The sequence below is a fragment of the Phaethon aethereus genome, assembly GCF_964289735.1.
Source record: "Phaethon aethereus genome assembly, chromosome: 7".
NCBI lineage: Eukaryota > Metazoa > Chordata > Aves > Phaethontiformes > Phaethontidae > Phaethon > Phaethon aethereus.
The window spans coordinates 38,792,058-38,806,916 of NC_138583.1; the positions used below are offsets into that span (position 1 = coordinate 38,792,058).

Sequence of the window (14,859 nt, forward strand, 5' to 3'; positions counted from 1 at the left end):
TAACAGATCTGCAGCAAACAGATCTTGAAACACTACTGAAAATTACTGAAGTTTGTGTTCAATACCTGTTTCTGCAGTAGGGGTGAAGACTCCTGGATTTCATTAAACTGTGTGAGAGGTTAGCTAGTCAGGGCAAATAATTTTTGTCATTATAGAATATTGTTGTTCTGCTAAATAGTTTGCCAGACTGAATGCAAATACGTTGTTAATATACGTTATGGACTATTCATGTGGATGGAAATGCTCTGTCCACATTCGCAGGGATTTATTGCCGCCTTGCAGAAGGATGAGGCTGTGAAGGTGCCGCGTACAGGCTGTAGGAACACGGCGGGGGCTGCAGAAAATAGAGCTGTACCAGGAGCTGGGCAACGTGGGGAAAGGGGCAGAAGCAGAGCCGGGCACAGCTGCACGGGCAGTTGGTGACCATCCAGGTTGTTCAGGGTGTTGCAGATGTTAAAGTAGAGTTGCCTCCACACCTTGTTTCCTCTGCAGCCCTAGTGAAAACATTGCTCACCTGCCTTTCCGAACATCCACCTTAAAGAAACTAAGGGTTTGTGTCACGACTAACAAAATTTGTCTTACCATCTTCTTGGTAGCACTTATTAGTCTACATGTAATGGCTTAGATGAAGTTAGTAGATGCTGTAATATCATGTAAGACACAAAGATGAAGTGTTCAGGGCAGCTAAATTCCCTTTATCTTTGGGTAATAGTGTGGTGTTGTACTCTTTTTCAGTTTCTGCCCAACAAATGTATATAGTGAGACTTAAAAACGTGGCTTGTTTACAGTAAATACCGAAAGAAGGTTTCCCTTTCTGAAGCAGGATTCAAGGTTCTGCTAAAGTTCTAGCTAAAGCTGCAACTCTAAAGAAAATGCCATTTTCCAAACATCTCCCAGTATTATCCTAAACTGCATGAAAAAACCAAACACATACATATGTAATTGTGGATGCGACGTGCAGGATGCATGTCAAGGAGCTGTTTTGTGAGGTTCACGGTCTCAAATGCCCATGATCTTTAGATGTACAGTATAGCTGGGAAATTCATACACAATGACGAGGGAAGTTCATTCGCAGCATGAATATTCAGTTACAGATGCATTGTTTTCCAGTTACACGTTTAATGACATGAGCTTAACAGAAATGGATTCTGATGGAGATATTTAAAGGCAAGTATTAGGAATGTTTGGGAGAAATCCTATATGTGTAGAAAAGGAAGGATGAAAAACAGGAGCAATGGGAAAAGCAATGAGAAATTCAGGTCTTGGAGGACAAACAACGCTTTTCAGTCTGATGTAGAAGCAGCCACTGAAAGTTTGAAGTCCCAGGATGGAAAATATTCTTCTTCCTGGCCTAGTTGAAAGTTCAAGTGAAAGGATGAAGACTAAAATTGTGTTTTTCAGTGACAAATCAATACAGCCAGCTTACAGTTAAATTGTGTTAGTGAGAGGCCATTTTAAAGAACAATAAAAGGACACTTTTTGTAAGGTATTGGTAGGAACCTTGCAATAACAATATCTGCATAAACAAGTCCTCCACTTGGTTCACAAACCACCCCAGTAAAATAAAAATAACCGTTTTTCATTTCCTAAATGAAAACACTTCCCTAATTTATCAAAAATAAATTAAGTTTCTTATCTCGTAGAGCTCACAGTGGGTTTTGCCTGTGTTAAAATGACTGAATTACCCTGAAATACACCGTGGGTGGATTTCTACACAAAAACCTATGTATCACTCAGGCTTCAATAAACTTTATTGTCCCTCAGGTTATTTGCCTTTACAGCACGTACCTGCTAGGATTTATCTGCTGAGAAAAGGGAACTTTCAGCCCAGCAAAGAGTAATAATAAATGTTTTGTACTTTCTTTTGTGTGATTTTATTTACTCAACAACTAATGACTGCTCATTTATTATAGTTACCTGGAGTTTGAAAGTTTTTGAGAGAGATGTTATTAATTACAGGCTTTCATCTGTTCATTTTATTAACAAGAAGCTTTTCTTTTACTGGGGGAAAGTAAATAAAGCTTAGCTTGATTATATTTTCTTAGCGCACTTACAAAAACTTCCATTGTGTATTAATGTACAAGGTGAAAATGCAGAACTTACAACTGAGAAAATTATATTTGCTAAGCTATGAATATTTTGGTCTTAAATCTGAAGTAAAAATTATGTTCTATTAAAAAGAGTGGATCGTTCAAGTATTTTGAGCGTATTCTAAAAAGTAGCCCAATGTGACTCCACCATGCATACTTCCCCTCGATGCGGGGGCTGGTTCATTTGTTCTACTTTCCTTTAAAATCACTCATTAGATGGGCTGCAGATAATTATAGAGGCAGTGGAGAGCAGGCAACGATACCGTATGTGCAGCATTATCGCAGTATCAACGCTGTAAGAATTGGCGCAGTCTGGATCTTTCAATTTGATTCAGTTATTGAAAGAGTTAACTTCAGCGTTGATTTTTACAGATCTGGAGCTGAATGGTATGTCCAACTCCGACATCCCCGACGTTCCTCCTCCTCTGCCTCTCAAAGGAAGCATGGCCGATTATGGGAACCTCATGGAAAGTCAAGACTTGATCAGCCCGACGACCTCCCCCCCGGCCCATCAAAGGGTGAGTCTCTGAGAGGATGATCATTTTCTGCAGTTTTGTTTGCTTTTCTACTTTCCACGATCCACAGCAAGACGTAAGCCTGCTGGTGGACATGTCAGCAGATCCGGAGATTTCTGCAGTTGCAAACAAGCGTCTGGAGTATGAGGGAATGGCCTCGCTCTCGGGGACCAACCTGAAGGGGGGCCGGTTTCATTCTGATGGAGAGGACCAAGAAAAATCTTGTTAGCAGTGTTGGTAAGTCCTTAAACTGGCAGGACAGAATCTCAGCAGCAAATTAGATTTAATAGCCTTTCAGTCCTGTCTCAGGAAAGGAAATAAAACATGTACCTGACACCTTTTCTTTCTGGATCTCTGTTGTGTTGGCATGCAATTGCCACTTGTTTCCTAGAGGCAAACACACATGCCTCCTTTGAGGAAAGGAGCTCTTCATCATCGGCAGAGTTTTCAGCTTTCTGAAGAGAATACACTTTTTCAGCTTTGTTTCCTGTATCCTGGAAGCTTTTAAAAATAATTTGGTCCTTTTCTTGAAAGCAGCACTTTTGAGAAGGGCCATTTATTTTCTTTTTGAAGAAAAAAAAGTCTTTAAAGAGGTTTTCTTTTCTTTGACTTTGAAATGTGTAACTTTGGCCAAGCTGTTATTTTGCGGAAGAATTCTCAGTGGTAATGATTCTTTTTTGTTTGCAGAGGTATCTTCCATGATTTCTCTGAAGTTCATCATTCGAATGAAATCCTGTTGAGTAATTTGTTTTTCAGTAAAATTTCATGGTTAGAGAAAGCATTTCTAATCTCAGCAGACAAAGAGTCAGGCAGGAATTTAGTTTGAACTCTGGGAATAGTTTTGTTTAGCACAGACTATCACCGTGCACAACAGTACACAAATCTGGTTTTTTCCATGGTTAAAAATGTAACTGTGTTGTTGCAGGAATTTAGTATTTTCAGACTAAGTGGGGAAAAAAAAAACAGATACAGAAGTTCTGGAATGTGATTAGTGTTGTTCAAAACATAATGTTTTAGTCATTATGTGCATATATTGAAAACTTCCCATCATGTCTTTCATGGCTGGATGGTTTTAGTAAGTATTTTCATTAAACTTTTTTTGGGAACCCTTTTCCTCTAATTTCCATCAAAGTATACCAAGCTTTTACCTATTTCCATGCCTCTCGCTCAGCAGCCAGCTCTCATTTGACCTGAATACAGACCTCTAAGTGGAAAATTACAGAAGGTACAGGAGGGCTGCCAGGAGTTTTGTCTAAGGAATCCTTCTTCATGAAGAAACCTGAGAAATTCAAATTAAGTTTCAAATTTCTTGAACCTCTTCCTGAGTAGTAAACTCATTTTGTGTGATACACTGTAAGTTTTAGGTCACGGTAGTAGCTCAGGATTGCTAACGTGAGTTCAATTTTCAGCTAAAAAGCATTAAACAATGAGATGAGCAAACATGGTGAGAAATAAAATCCCAGTAGCCAGATTCCTTCTCCCTTCCTTGCGAGGCTGTTTGAAGGGGTTTCTGCTCGGTGGACAAGCGCTAGATGTTTACTCTACTCATTGCAAATGCCACCATGCTGTGATGCTTCAGCCCAGACCTGAAGAAGACTCGGGTTCCAGCCACGGTCTCGTTGCTGTTGAAGATGTGGCCTTGTGCAGCTCCTGTACCAGTCGTGAGCACTGTTTCCGCATCGTTAAATGGAACTTCATAAAAATAGCAGGAATATGCTCCCTTGGTTTTTTTGCAAAATTTTGTTCAGCTCTTAATACTTTTTCTCTTTACAGTCTTCACTGCTCAGACTATTTTTTTTTAAATATATTTTGTAATTGTAGAAATAGACCCTATTGTTCCAACGTCAAGTGTTGGAAGGAGCTCAGGATGTAAGCATACCTTAGAGATGCAATCAAATACAATCAAAGTTTTCTTCAGCATCTGTATTTTTATGAACTTTCCAAGACAGGGAATACAGTTTCAAAGCCTGAAAAATGGATCTAAAGCAGATGTGTCACAAAACCACATGTATTAGTCTTAGAATTAATTTTAGGAAAGGCTTCTAGTCTTTTAACAATCATTCTGTGCGTTTATTTCATCAGGCTTGTAGGAAGGAAGCTGTTAACGTAATGAGTAGTGCTGGGCATGAAAGTTCAGATGGGTAAATTCTTATTACCACTGTGATTAAATCCCTCTCCACAGTTTTTAATGCCTTGTGTTTCATGGGTCAAATAGCTACGTACTTCATAGCTTTGTAATTCTCTGCCTAGTAAACTGATTATCTTTTAAATTACACATGCTTTGTATCAGTGAAGAAAAATCAGTAAAAAATGCTATAAATAAGATTATCTTAGTACCTTTTGGATGGGAAATATCTCCTTGTATGAGAAATTATTATGTAGTTCACTCTGGTCGTCTTGCAGTCAGTTACGAAAACCAAGAAAAGTCCTGTAGTGAACGGAAAAGCATGTAGTGATAAATGTATCAAATACTTCAAATCAAACTGCAGGCAGTAGTGTCATTTAGTGTCTGAGATGGTAATCTTAGATTATGTGGAGTCCACTGTTAACTTGCTCTACCTTAAGTTTTTTATCCAAGGGATCATCTAATTATAATTTTCTGATTGTCCTCTTATTTGTCGTTAACTGTGATACCCCTACGTATATTTTCTTGCACTGTGTGATTTGTTCTGCTAAAAATGTTCTTAATAATATATGGGAACATAAAAAAGGAAGTCTATGACTCCTGCAAGGATTATTATTACATCAAGGGATTCCTTTAGGCACTTCTCATTCTTTATGGGTTCATCCATACCCTTGCATACAAATGAACTGCCTGCTTAGTATTCACAGCGAGAAGGGAAACTCAAAGAAAATAGACAAAGGAGCACTTACATTTATAATAACGGCTGTAACACTTACTAAGCATCAGATAATGGTTTGGACAAGAAGATCTCGATCAATCTGGCGTAGATGGAGAACTTGGCAAGGAGGGATAGGAAAAGCTGAAGCAGCGTGTAACGTGAGGACTGGAACGGTCTCGCCTGGCTGATGGTGACGACGCTTTATTTTGACTCTCTGGGATCCTGGTGCACGAGGAGCACTCAGATGGTTATTTGGATACAATGGAAGTGTTTATACAGAAGGAAGAATCCAGGGGATTTTTCATGTGTTGCGATGCATATACTGCAGCGCTGATCGTTATCTCTGAGGTTGGCCACAGTGCGCAAAAAATGACCTTAAAGGGTTCAGCGAATGCCCTGTATTCGTGTGGACAGAGAAAAAGAGTTGAGGCTAGAAACGCAGCTGAAACTACGGGGCCAGCAGGTAATTAGGAGCACTGCTTCAGGGTTCGCAGTCTTTTCTTCTCGGGAGACATCCCCTTCCTTCCCAAAGTGCCTCACGCAGTCCGCTGGCTCCGCTCCCCCAGAGCTGGGGCTGGTTGGGAAGCCTCTGAGCATCGTGGTGCCACCTCTCCAGGGCCCCCGCCGGTGGTTTGGTGGCTCAAGGCTTGCCATCAGCTCGCTTACAGGAGAGTTGTTAGCAGCATTGTCGCGTGGAGATGTTGGAAAAAGTGAAATTGGAAAAAGCATATTATTAATCCGTCGTATTAAATTAGAAAGTTGACTTTGTGGGCTGCATTTGCTCACAAATGGAAATAAATGTCTCCTCTTCTGTGTGATACTCCGGATTTTTAAAAATCAGACTCTGACCAAAGGCTTTCTGTAATGCGTAGAAGTATAATAATGTGCCCAAAAGAAAAAAAAATAAAAATTTGGGGGTTATTTACCATCTGATCATTATTTTTGCCTGTTGAAGACGGGAAGCATTGCTAAGCCCTTCCTCCAGCACAAAGTCTCCACCGCCTCCCGCCTCAGCTGGGCTGGGGTTTGGTGGGTTAAGCTCTCGCCGAGCAGTTTCTAAAAAGCTCACAGTCACTTTTTAATAAGTCTCAAAATCAATGGACTGCCACTGCTTATTACAGGATTTTGAGTGAAAAATGTGTTCTGCTGCTGTCTGCCCGGAGATGTAGAGCCCATGATGTGTCACCCTTGGTTTTGTTTCGGAAAGGGCCGTGTCGCTGCCCTCGGCGCTACGCGGGATCAGGCTGCGGGTTTTGCTCTGGCTGGTCGGTAAATGCGTTTGTTTATTGCTCTCGCAGGGCCTGGACCTTCAGTAAGGAACACGGTTTCAATCTGGAGCCTAAACCTAATTCTGGGGCTATTGCTCATGATTCTTGAGATCTGTTTACGTACGGACCAGAGCAGAAAAACGGTGCTTTTGAAATTCGAGTTAGGCAGCACGGTCTGAAATACTAACAGCCTCCGCATGCAGAAATGCCGTTCAGCAGCGGGAAAACCGCGTTAGCCGTGGGCGAACCCAGCTGGCGCGCGCCGGGGCAGACCCCCCCCGCGCTCCCTGAGTCAAACAGCCGATTAGCTTAAACCGTCTCTAATTTGGTTCAGATTAGTGGAGTTGGGTTGATCTCTCCTCGGAGTGGGAGCGTCATTCCTCCCAAGACCTCGCGTCATGGGTTATTTTCCATTGCAGGTATCAAATAAGCAAGTTGCTGCTTGTCGGGGGCCTCGGCTCTGCGCGAAAAACGACGGCGTATGTGAGAAGGAGCAATTGAGAGCTCAGTGTTTGGAAGAGTTTGTGCAGTCCTGTGTAGTTGATAGCCTATATATGTCTCCTTTCTACTGCTTCTGACCTAATTGGATCTCTTAATCCTTCAAACTAAAGTGGTTTTGGTTGGGTCTCCATAGTTTGCCCTATTGATAACCATTTAATTTCAAAAAAAAGTAGTTACACAGGAATAAATCCCTTACAGTGTCACAAGGACCATTTTTGGGAATCAAATTGTGTTTGATTTTTTATTGGTGTTTTTTTAATAGTATTTTCTGATTAAAAAAATTTCTCGCATCTTAATTTGCTTCTTCACAATGTAAAAAAAAAAGATGTATTTTTTCATCTTCTTTAATTGATTTTTACTTCATCCTGAACATGTATAGTGTAGTGTAGTTTATATCTCTAAGAGAATGGAGACAAATGTTTTTAAACCTGATTCTTTTCTGTATTGGGAAAAAAGAAACAAATGGGAGCAATTTCATGTCTGAAGCAGAAGGAACAGATTGCTTCTGTGTTGCAGCTGTGCCTTTTACATAAGGTTTCTGCTTCCCCTGAGGTACCCATGAGTCAAGGATTCTGCCCAAAATAGGTTTGAATGTGAACCAGCAGTCTCTGTCATTATGTCGGAAAGGAAAAGCGTGCTTCAAGATTCAGGGGGTTCACAATTAATCACTGAAACATAAATATGAACTCTGCAAAGCGGCTCTTAATTAAATGTAAAGTCAGGGGAAACTCGGTTTTGTATTTCAGAGTTTCTAAGGGGTAGCGGCAGCAAAATGAGCTTCATAAGCCTAGTAACAATTTTCTGAGTGTGATATTAAAGGGAGAGAGGAAGCGCACTTGAATTTCTTCCTGCGCTGGAATAGAAGGGAGCACGTCTCGGCGCTTAGAGTGATGGCTAGATTTGGAGTCGCACCAGTTCCATATTGGCACATTTTGTCGTGCTGATTTCTCAATAATGTTGCCCCGACGAGCCTTGCATATCCTACTTAATATATTCATTGGTAGCTTACTATATAAGCGAACATGTACTAAATTTATCCAACTTTCTAATGGAAATTGTAAATTCAATTATAATAATTATCTACCTATCTCGGTTATTTCTTTCTGCCTAATTTGCTTTCAGAATCTAAGCTCTGGTAGGTTTTGTGCTTGTTATTTATAGCATATATATTTAGCTTATTTTCATTGTATTTGCATTGTATCTGTTCTTCAGAAGAAGGTTTTCAGGGCTGATTTGATTGTTCTCTGATCAATATGAAGGGCTCATTTGTTTGAGAAATGCCTTTAATCTAATTGAATTGAGAATTATTGCCAATATACTGTTATTTAAATCCAAAATGGATTTTCACAAATGATGCTATCAGCAAAGTTAGTTTTTTCTAGTAATAAATATGAAGTTAAAGATATCATCTGAGAGCAAAGCACTGTGGAAATTTTTATGTTTTGTAATGTATTTTAGAGGGGCACCCAATTTATTTAATTTTGAAATTAATGTCATCTCCGTGAGGAGTTCTTGCATATTGTATGCTGATGTTCTGCAAACCAGCGCGTTTCCCAAAGTTTGCCCAGAGCCCCTGCCTGGATCTGTGACTGTAACTAAGCAATCCAAAGATTTTGAAATCTGCAGGTCACAACTGAATGTGTGCGGCTAAATAACATTGACAGACCAGCTCTTATTCAGGTGCCGTAGTAGGGCTTCAGGAGCTAACTTATCATACCAGGTCGAGAAAAGTGTTTGGTCAGGTAGAGGAAATACTTAATGGTTCTGACTGTAACAGAGACAGATCAGCGGTGGCATTTTAATTAAAAAAAAAAACAAAACAGTTTTGCATTTAGTAAAATAAAATTCTTATTTTCTCTGCTTTTCGTATTAGTCTGTTGACTTGGTTTTCTGACCCAGAGATCATTGTGTCCCACTGTAAGTCAGGAATACGTAGAGAGCGGTTCGGAGCCTGTTCTGGAAAACGAACGCTGCTTACTCAGCAGCGTCGCCTTCGGTGTGCGTTGCAGGCAGCAATGCTCTTTCAAGACTCAACCCTTTTAACAATTTGGTTGCTTCTTCAAAAGAGCTAGTGTAAACTGTAACCCGACTGTGAACGTCAAAGTCTCCGTCGCCAAATTCGCCCATTGCTGTCCTCGTCGGTGGGAGGAGGCTTCCCCCCGGTAGGCCGGGGAATGCAGCTTTCCAGACCGCGCACCCCGGGCTCCCGCGCCTCGCTCTTGCTCCAGAGTTTCTTACCCAGCAGATAAAACCGGCTGATGTCCGAGTGGGTAACAAAGCCTTCTGTAGCCGAGGAGGAGGGTGAGAGCACAGGCGTCGCTGCGTTGGTGGTGCTGCCGGAGAGGCGGGGGAGATGGGGAGCGGAGGGCCGTCGCCCCTCCGCGCTCTGGGCGCGCTGTTTTGGACAGTGGCAAAACGGGGAGGGAAGCTCAGGGCCCGGCTTACCCGACGGCAGCTTCTGATCCCTGTTCGTTTGCCGTGGGGGAGAGCTGGGAGGGATGAGGGAAGCTGTAAAACAAATTGGAAAGGATTTCTTTCCAAGTAGGGTACAGGAAAAATATTCCAGCAAAAATCCAGCCGTCCTGGCCCTGCCCGTGTGCAGTCTTACCTTTCCGTTCAGTCTACGATCAGTAAAACCCTCCAGTAAAAGCACTGGGTTTGTAACTTGATGCTGCCTTAAAAGCTGACTTAGAAGAGGGCGTTCAGTCACAGTAAAGATACTTTCTTCCTTCCCCTCTTACGCTTCCCTGAAAACTCCTGGTGGCCGGGTTGCAGGAGTGTCAGCAGGCTCTCCGGCTCCCCTTGCCTCACAGCGTCACCTGAACCGCTCCTCTTTTGGGATAGCGGCTTTGGAAGTCTTCGAAACGGAACGGTCTTCTTTCTTCCGCGCTTTCACGTGGGTTATCGGCTGCCTGTGTACCGGTTCCTTATCGGATTGAGAAATCATCCGTTATTTTGTGCAGGCAGTACCTGCAGCGTAGCACTAAGGCATGTCAGGTGGTTGAGCTGTTCTTGTAGCGGTGAGCGAGGAAGTTCGGCCGAGGTGGTGCGCGGCGGAAAGCTTTGAGTGTTGGCGCGTGTCGTGGTTTAGCCCCAGCCGGCAGCCAAGCCCCAGGCAGCCGCTCGCCCACTCCCCCACGGTGGGACGGGGAATCGGAAGAGTAAAAGTGAGGAAACTCGTGGGCTGAGATAAAGACAGTTTAACAGGTAAAGCAAAAGCCGCACACGCAAGCAGAGCGAAACGAGGAATCCATTCCCCACTCCCCATGGGCGGGCGGGGGTTCAGCCATCTCCAGGGAAGCAGGGCTGCATCACGCGTAATGGTTTCTTGGGACGACAGATGCCATCACTCCGAACGTCCCTCCACTCCATCCTTCTTCTCCGTCCCAGCTTTATATACCGAGCATGACACCGTATGGTATGGGATACCCCTGTGGCCAGCCCGGGTCAGCTGTCCCGGCCGTGCCCCCTCCCAGCTCCCCGCGCACCCCCAGCCTGCTCGCTGCAGCCCAGCACGAGGAGCTGGACTGTCCTTGGCTGCTCAGCAACAACCCAAAACATCAGCGCGTTATCAGCGATTTCTCATCCCAAATCCCAAACAGCCTCACACCAGCTTCTGTGAAGGAAATTAACTCTATCCCAGCTGAAACCAGGACACACGTGGAGCAGCGGTTTAGCGTGGGGTGGGTGAGGCAGGACAGGTACGCTGAGCCTCAAACAAGTGGAAAGAAAAAAGCATCATTATGCTTGGAGGAAAACAAAGTAGTTGTTTTGCAGTAGTAGTGGTAGCTGCCCGCAGTACGGGCTCAGCGCAGCCGTGGGAAGCCTGCGATGGCTGCCTAGCCAACAGGCCGTAGAAACCCAGACTGCCAAGTGGGTGAGCAAATTGCGGTGTTTTCAAGCTCCTTCCGAAACAGATGTTATCATAGATATGATTGAACGTTAGGAAAAAAAGTCTTAATTTCCATAATTACTTTTTTCATTTGTCCAATTAGCTGGTGAATCTAACCCAGAGTGCTCTTGTTCTGTTGTATGATACATGAAGTGATTTAAAATATGTATATTTGAACAGTCTGGATTTCTGTTTTGAATATTTTAATTATAACTGAACGTGTAATAGTAAATTGCAAGTTAATTCTGTCTTTAAATTATTTTCTTTTTTTTTTTTAATTGTTTGTGTTTTAAATGTGCAAAATACATTTTTTGGAAAAGCAATGAAGCCGTTGCTTCAACTTGGACTTTAAGCTCTGTAGTGCATAGAGGCTGAGGGCAATCAATACAGACCAAGAAATCAATATCCTATCATGATATAAAGTGGGGAATTATAAACTTCTCCAGTGCTTTCAAAAGATTTTTCCTGAAATACTGAGCTAATTAATCATGAACCTTTGAGAATTTTTTTCATTGTCAAAAGTAAAAGTTATATTTTAAGCTAACAGCCAAGAGCATTCAGTATTCATAGTAGCAACTCCTGCGGAGAAGCTTTCAGGAGTCAGGTGGCTACAGACCTGCTCATTGTCTCTCACAGGTACATATGAACCAGCAAATGTTTCAAGGATCCATTCCTTGCTAACACGGTCTATCAAAATTGCTTTCTTCCAGCACCTGCCGCCTCCGCTCCCCAGCAAGACTCCCCCGCCTCCGCCTCCAAAGACGACTCGGAAGCAAACCTCTGTTGACTCTGGGATTGTCCAGTGAAGAAGGAAGCATTTTTTTCCAAAGATAAAGCTGTAACAATTCATTTCCCTAAGTATTTTATGGTATATAACGTTTACCTCATTCAGGCGTGCAGTATCTAACATTTAGTGCAATGACTCTAACTCCGTAAGAAATCCATTTCTAGCTGTGTGTGGGAAACAACACTACATCACCCCTCTTTCTGGGGTTATTCCCTCCTGTAACTTGGAAGAAATCTGGATTTCTACTTGAGACCAGGAGGCGTTTATCAACTGACAGAACCCTCTTCCTAAACCTTCTCCCTGCTTCTTCTGAATGACTACAGGCACATAGATAGCTGTGGAGATTAAAATGAGAGTTGAATATTTTGTACGTAAAGCATTTAGGTAGCTGTGGAGTTTGAAATGAGCTGAGTATTTTGTACCTAATCTCAGTGTATATAGGAATCGATGACGATATTCACATTGAATTCAGTGCACGTTGGAGGAGGCTTCACAGTGAGGAGAAGCTGCCATAGGATTTCCCCAAATAATGGTTCTGCCCAGGGCTAAAAATCAGACACAGCTTATGTGTGAAATGTGCCTTCTCTTTAATTGTTCTATATTACAAATAAACTGATTGCTAAAGGGCTTTGTAAAATTAGTCGTTGGTGATCAGTAAGTTCCATTTTCATTCAGTTGGCCGTTCTTGTGGGTGTTGATCAATGGGTAAGGCAAGGAAACCCCTTAGCTGCTGACGGGCGTGAGCTACAGGAAAAGAAACAGAGTAGGAGACAGGAGACTCCTGGTCGTTCTGAACCTGGCGGTTGAGTACAGGAATGGGAAGAACTTTTTCTTTTCTTCTTTAATGTGTAATATTTCATGTGGATTAGGATGAACTGAATGGAATCACTTTGTCCTTGTGCCATCATTCTGTACAGCGTTTGTATATATGATGGTTTTTAGAATGTTTTAATTTTTATGGTGCCTGCTTTCATGTAATGATGAATTAATGTACCTGCAAAGAATGCCTGACTTATTTTTAATTTCCTAATTGCTGAAAGTGTAAAAAAAACCACAATTTTTTTTCCAGCTGTTAGGCTCTGAGATATATTGGATAATGATGGGATGGGGTGTTGGGAGGGAGGAAAGAAACTAACTTTATACTCTAGTGTTTTTTATTGTCATCACGCTTTCTTTTTTTACTATCTACAATCTTTTTACTCTTATGGTAGATTGTTTTTAAATATACCACTGACTCAAAAAATAAAATGCTATTTTAAAAACTTGTCTGAGAAAATGAATACATTTCCTTGGTATTTTTGATCCTCACTGTGGGATCTCAGGAACTGTTGCACTCTATAGAGGGCTACATATATACTTACTTTCTTTTTTTCTGAACAATTTTGGGGGACCCCATGATAAAGCTGAAGTCTTTCATCATACTGGTGTGCTTGTTCCTGCATATATGTAGTGCTGAGATAAAACACATATCAGCAGTAGAAACATCCATCTTTGTATGCTGTCAATATCCATGATAGCTGACTTATCTTTTAAGTTATCTGTTGCTGAGCACTTAAGGAAACAGATGAGTTTTAGGTAGTTTTTTGTACCTCAAGTAGCTGCTACATGATGTAAGTAGCAGGCAAAAGCATGACTTGCGCAGCAGTAAAACAATTATATTCTTACAAAGGCAGAAAGATTGCCCTTCTCTTAAAAAGTGCTGCAAATGGTCAATTATATATTCTCATAATTTTGTCTTAAACCATCATGTCGCTTCGGATCAAATGAACATGCTTTTTCTTGCAATGTGAGATAACATCAGCTACCGGAGTGGCTCAGAAATTACTGTTTTATATTCCCTATTTGTTTTGTTATTAGTATAATCTCCATTCAAGAGGAAAAAGCTGGGAAGGATTCTTAGATACAGTTGATCAGATACTCTTTCTGTAGACGATCAATAATGTGTTACAACTTTAATTCTATAAGTCTTCCATTTAATTGAAAAATGCTTTAGAGACTGCTGTTGTTACTGTGCGGGAGATTGCGCTGGGATGCTGGTGAGTTTTCCTCTTTTCTGTTCCATTTACTTTCTAAAGGATAGGAAGAGGCTTTCACATGGCCCTTTAACTGGGTGCTGTAAATTGTATTTCTGATAATGTGTTTGTTTTCACACGTCCTTAGCAAATGCCTGTCCTCATGCAAGTGTTATAATTTGGCCCTGCAAGACTCCTCAAACAAGAGCTGCACTTTCAAATTGATCTTGCAGTACAAATTCTAAATCTCATCTGTGTGTATGTTTTACAAATATGCAAGCTGAGACTGGGACTCTCAGATTCACTTTCAGACCCAAATTGTCACCATTTTTACAGTCTAACAGCTTCTAGGCTGTAAGTTGTGTAAAACCCAGCCAGAACAAATCGTTACCCTCCTCAAAGTGTTGTGAAAACACACTTCAGCAAATCCAGAAACAAATTAATTTACAGTCTGTAAGCAGAGAGCAATCCTGCGAAGACTGTTATTTTTCCTGTGGTATGCTCTTTCTTTGTACCCCAGTGCTGTTGTGTCAGAGCATCCCAGTGCAATATGGATTCCTTGTGACGTCGTTTGCAGAAAGGTGAGCTAGTGCAGAAGAGCTCGGTACGAGACAGTACAGAAAAACAATGTTATTTGATTTTAACTACATTGCTATCACTTCTATTTACTCTGTCATGCTCATGTGCTCACAAGGGTCGAGGCATGTGTGTCCAGGTGATGGGTCCAGGGTTGCTTGCGGTTATGTAGAGGACAAGAGGTGCCTGCTGTGAAGTCTGCATCCCGTCTCCTGCGCTATTCTGAGGTTGGTGAACACGTGCTTCTTGTTGGATGTGCCCTTGAGTTCCCTTTGGGAGTTGGCGGTGGCTGTGATCTTGTGTCTCTCCTATTTTTGTGGGAATTCATTAAGCAACACTCCATGTATTCAATGTCGTCTCCCCACCTGATGAGGA

General features: G+C 41.9%; 1 protein-coding gene across 10 annotated transcripts in view; it reads left to right on the forward strand.

Annotated features, from left to right (window-relative positions):
• The window catches only part of DOCK1 (dedicator of cytokinesis 1), a gene marked incomplete at its 3' end in the record, with an annotated part of 322,821 nt that extends 310,906 nt beyond the window's left edge, over nucleotides 1-11,915 (forward strand). For all 10 annotated transcript variants that reach the window (XM_082001997.1, XM_082002000.1, XM_082002001.1 and 7 more), the window contains 2 exons: nucleotides 2,463-2,608; nucleotides 11,820-11,915. In XM_082001997.1, the coding sequence (XP_081858123.1) occupies nucleotides 2,463-2,608; nucleotides 11,820-11,915 (242 nt within the window). The remainder of the gene's footprint in view (nucleotides 1-2,462; nucleotides 2,609-11,819) is intronic.
• Nucleotides 11,916-14,859: the final 2,944 nt, after the last annotated feature.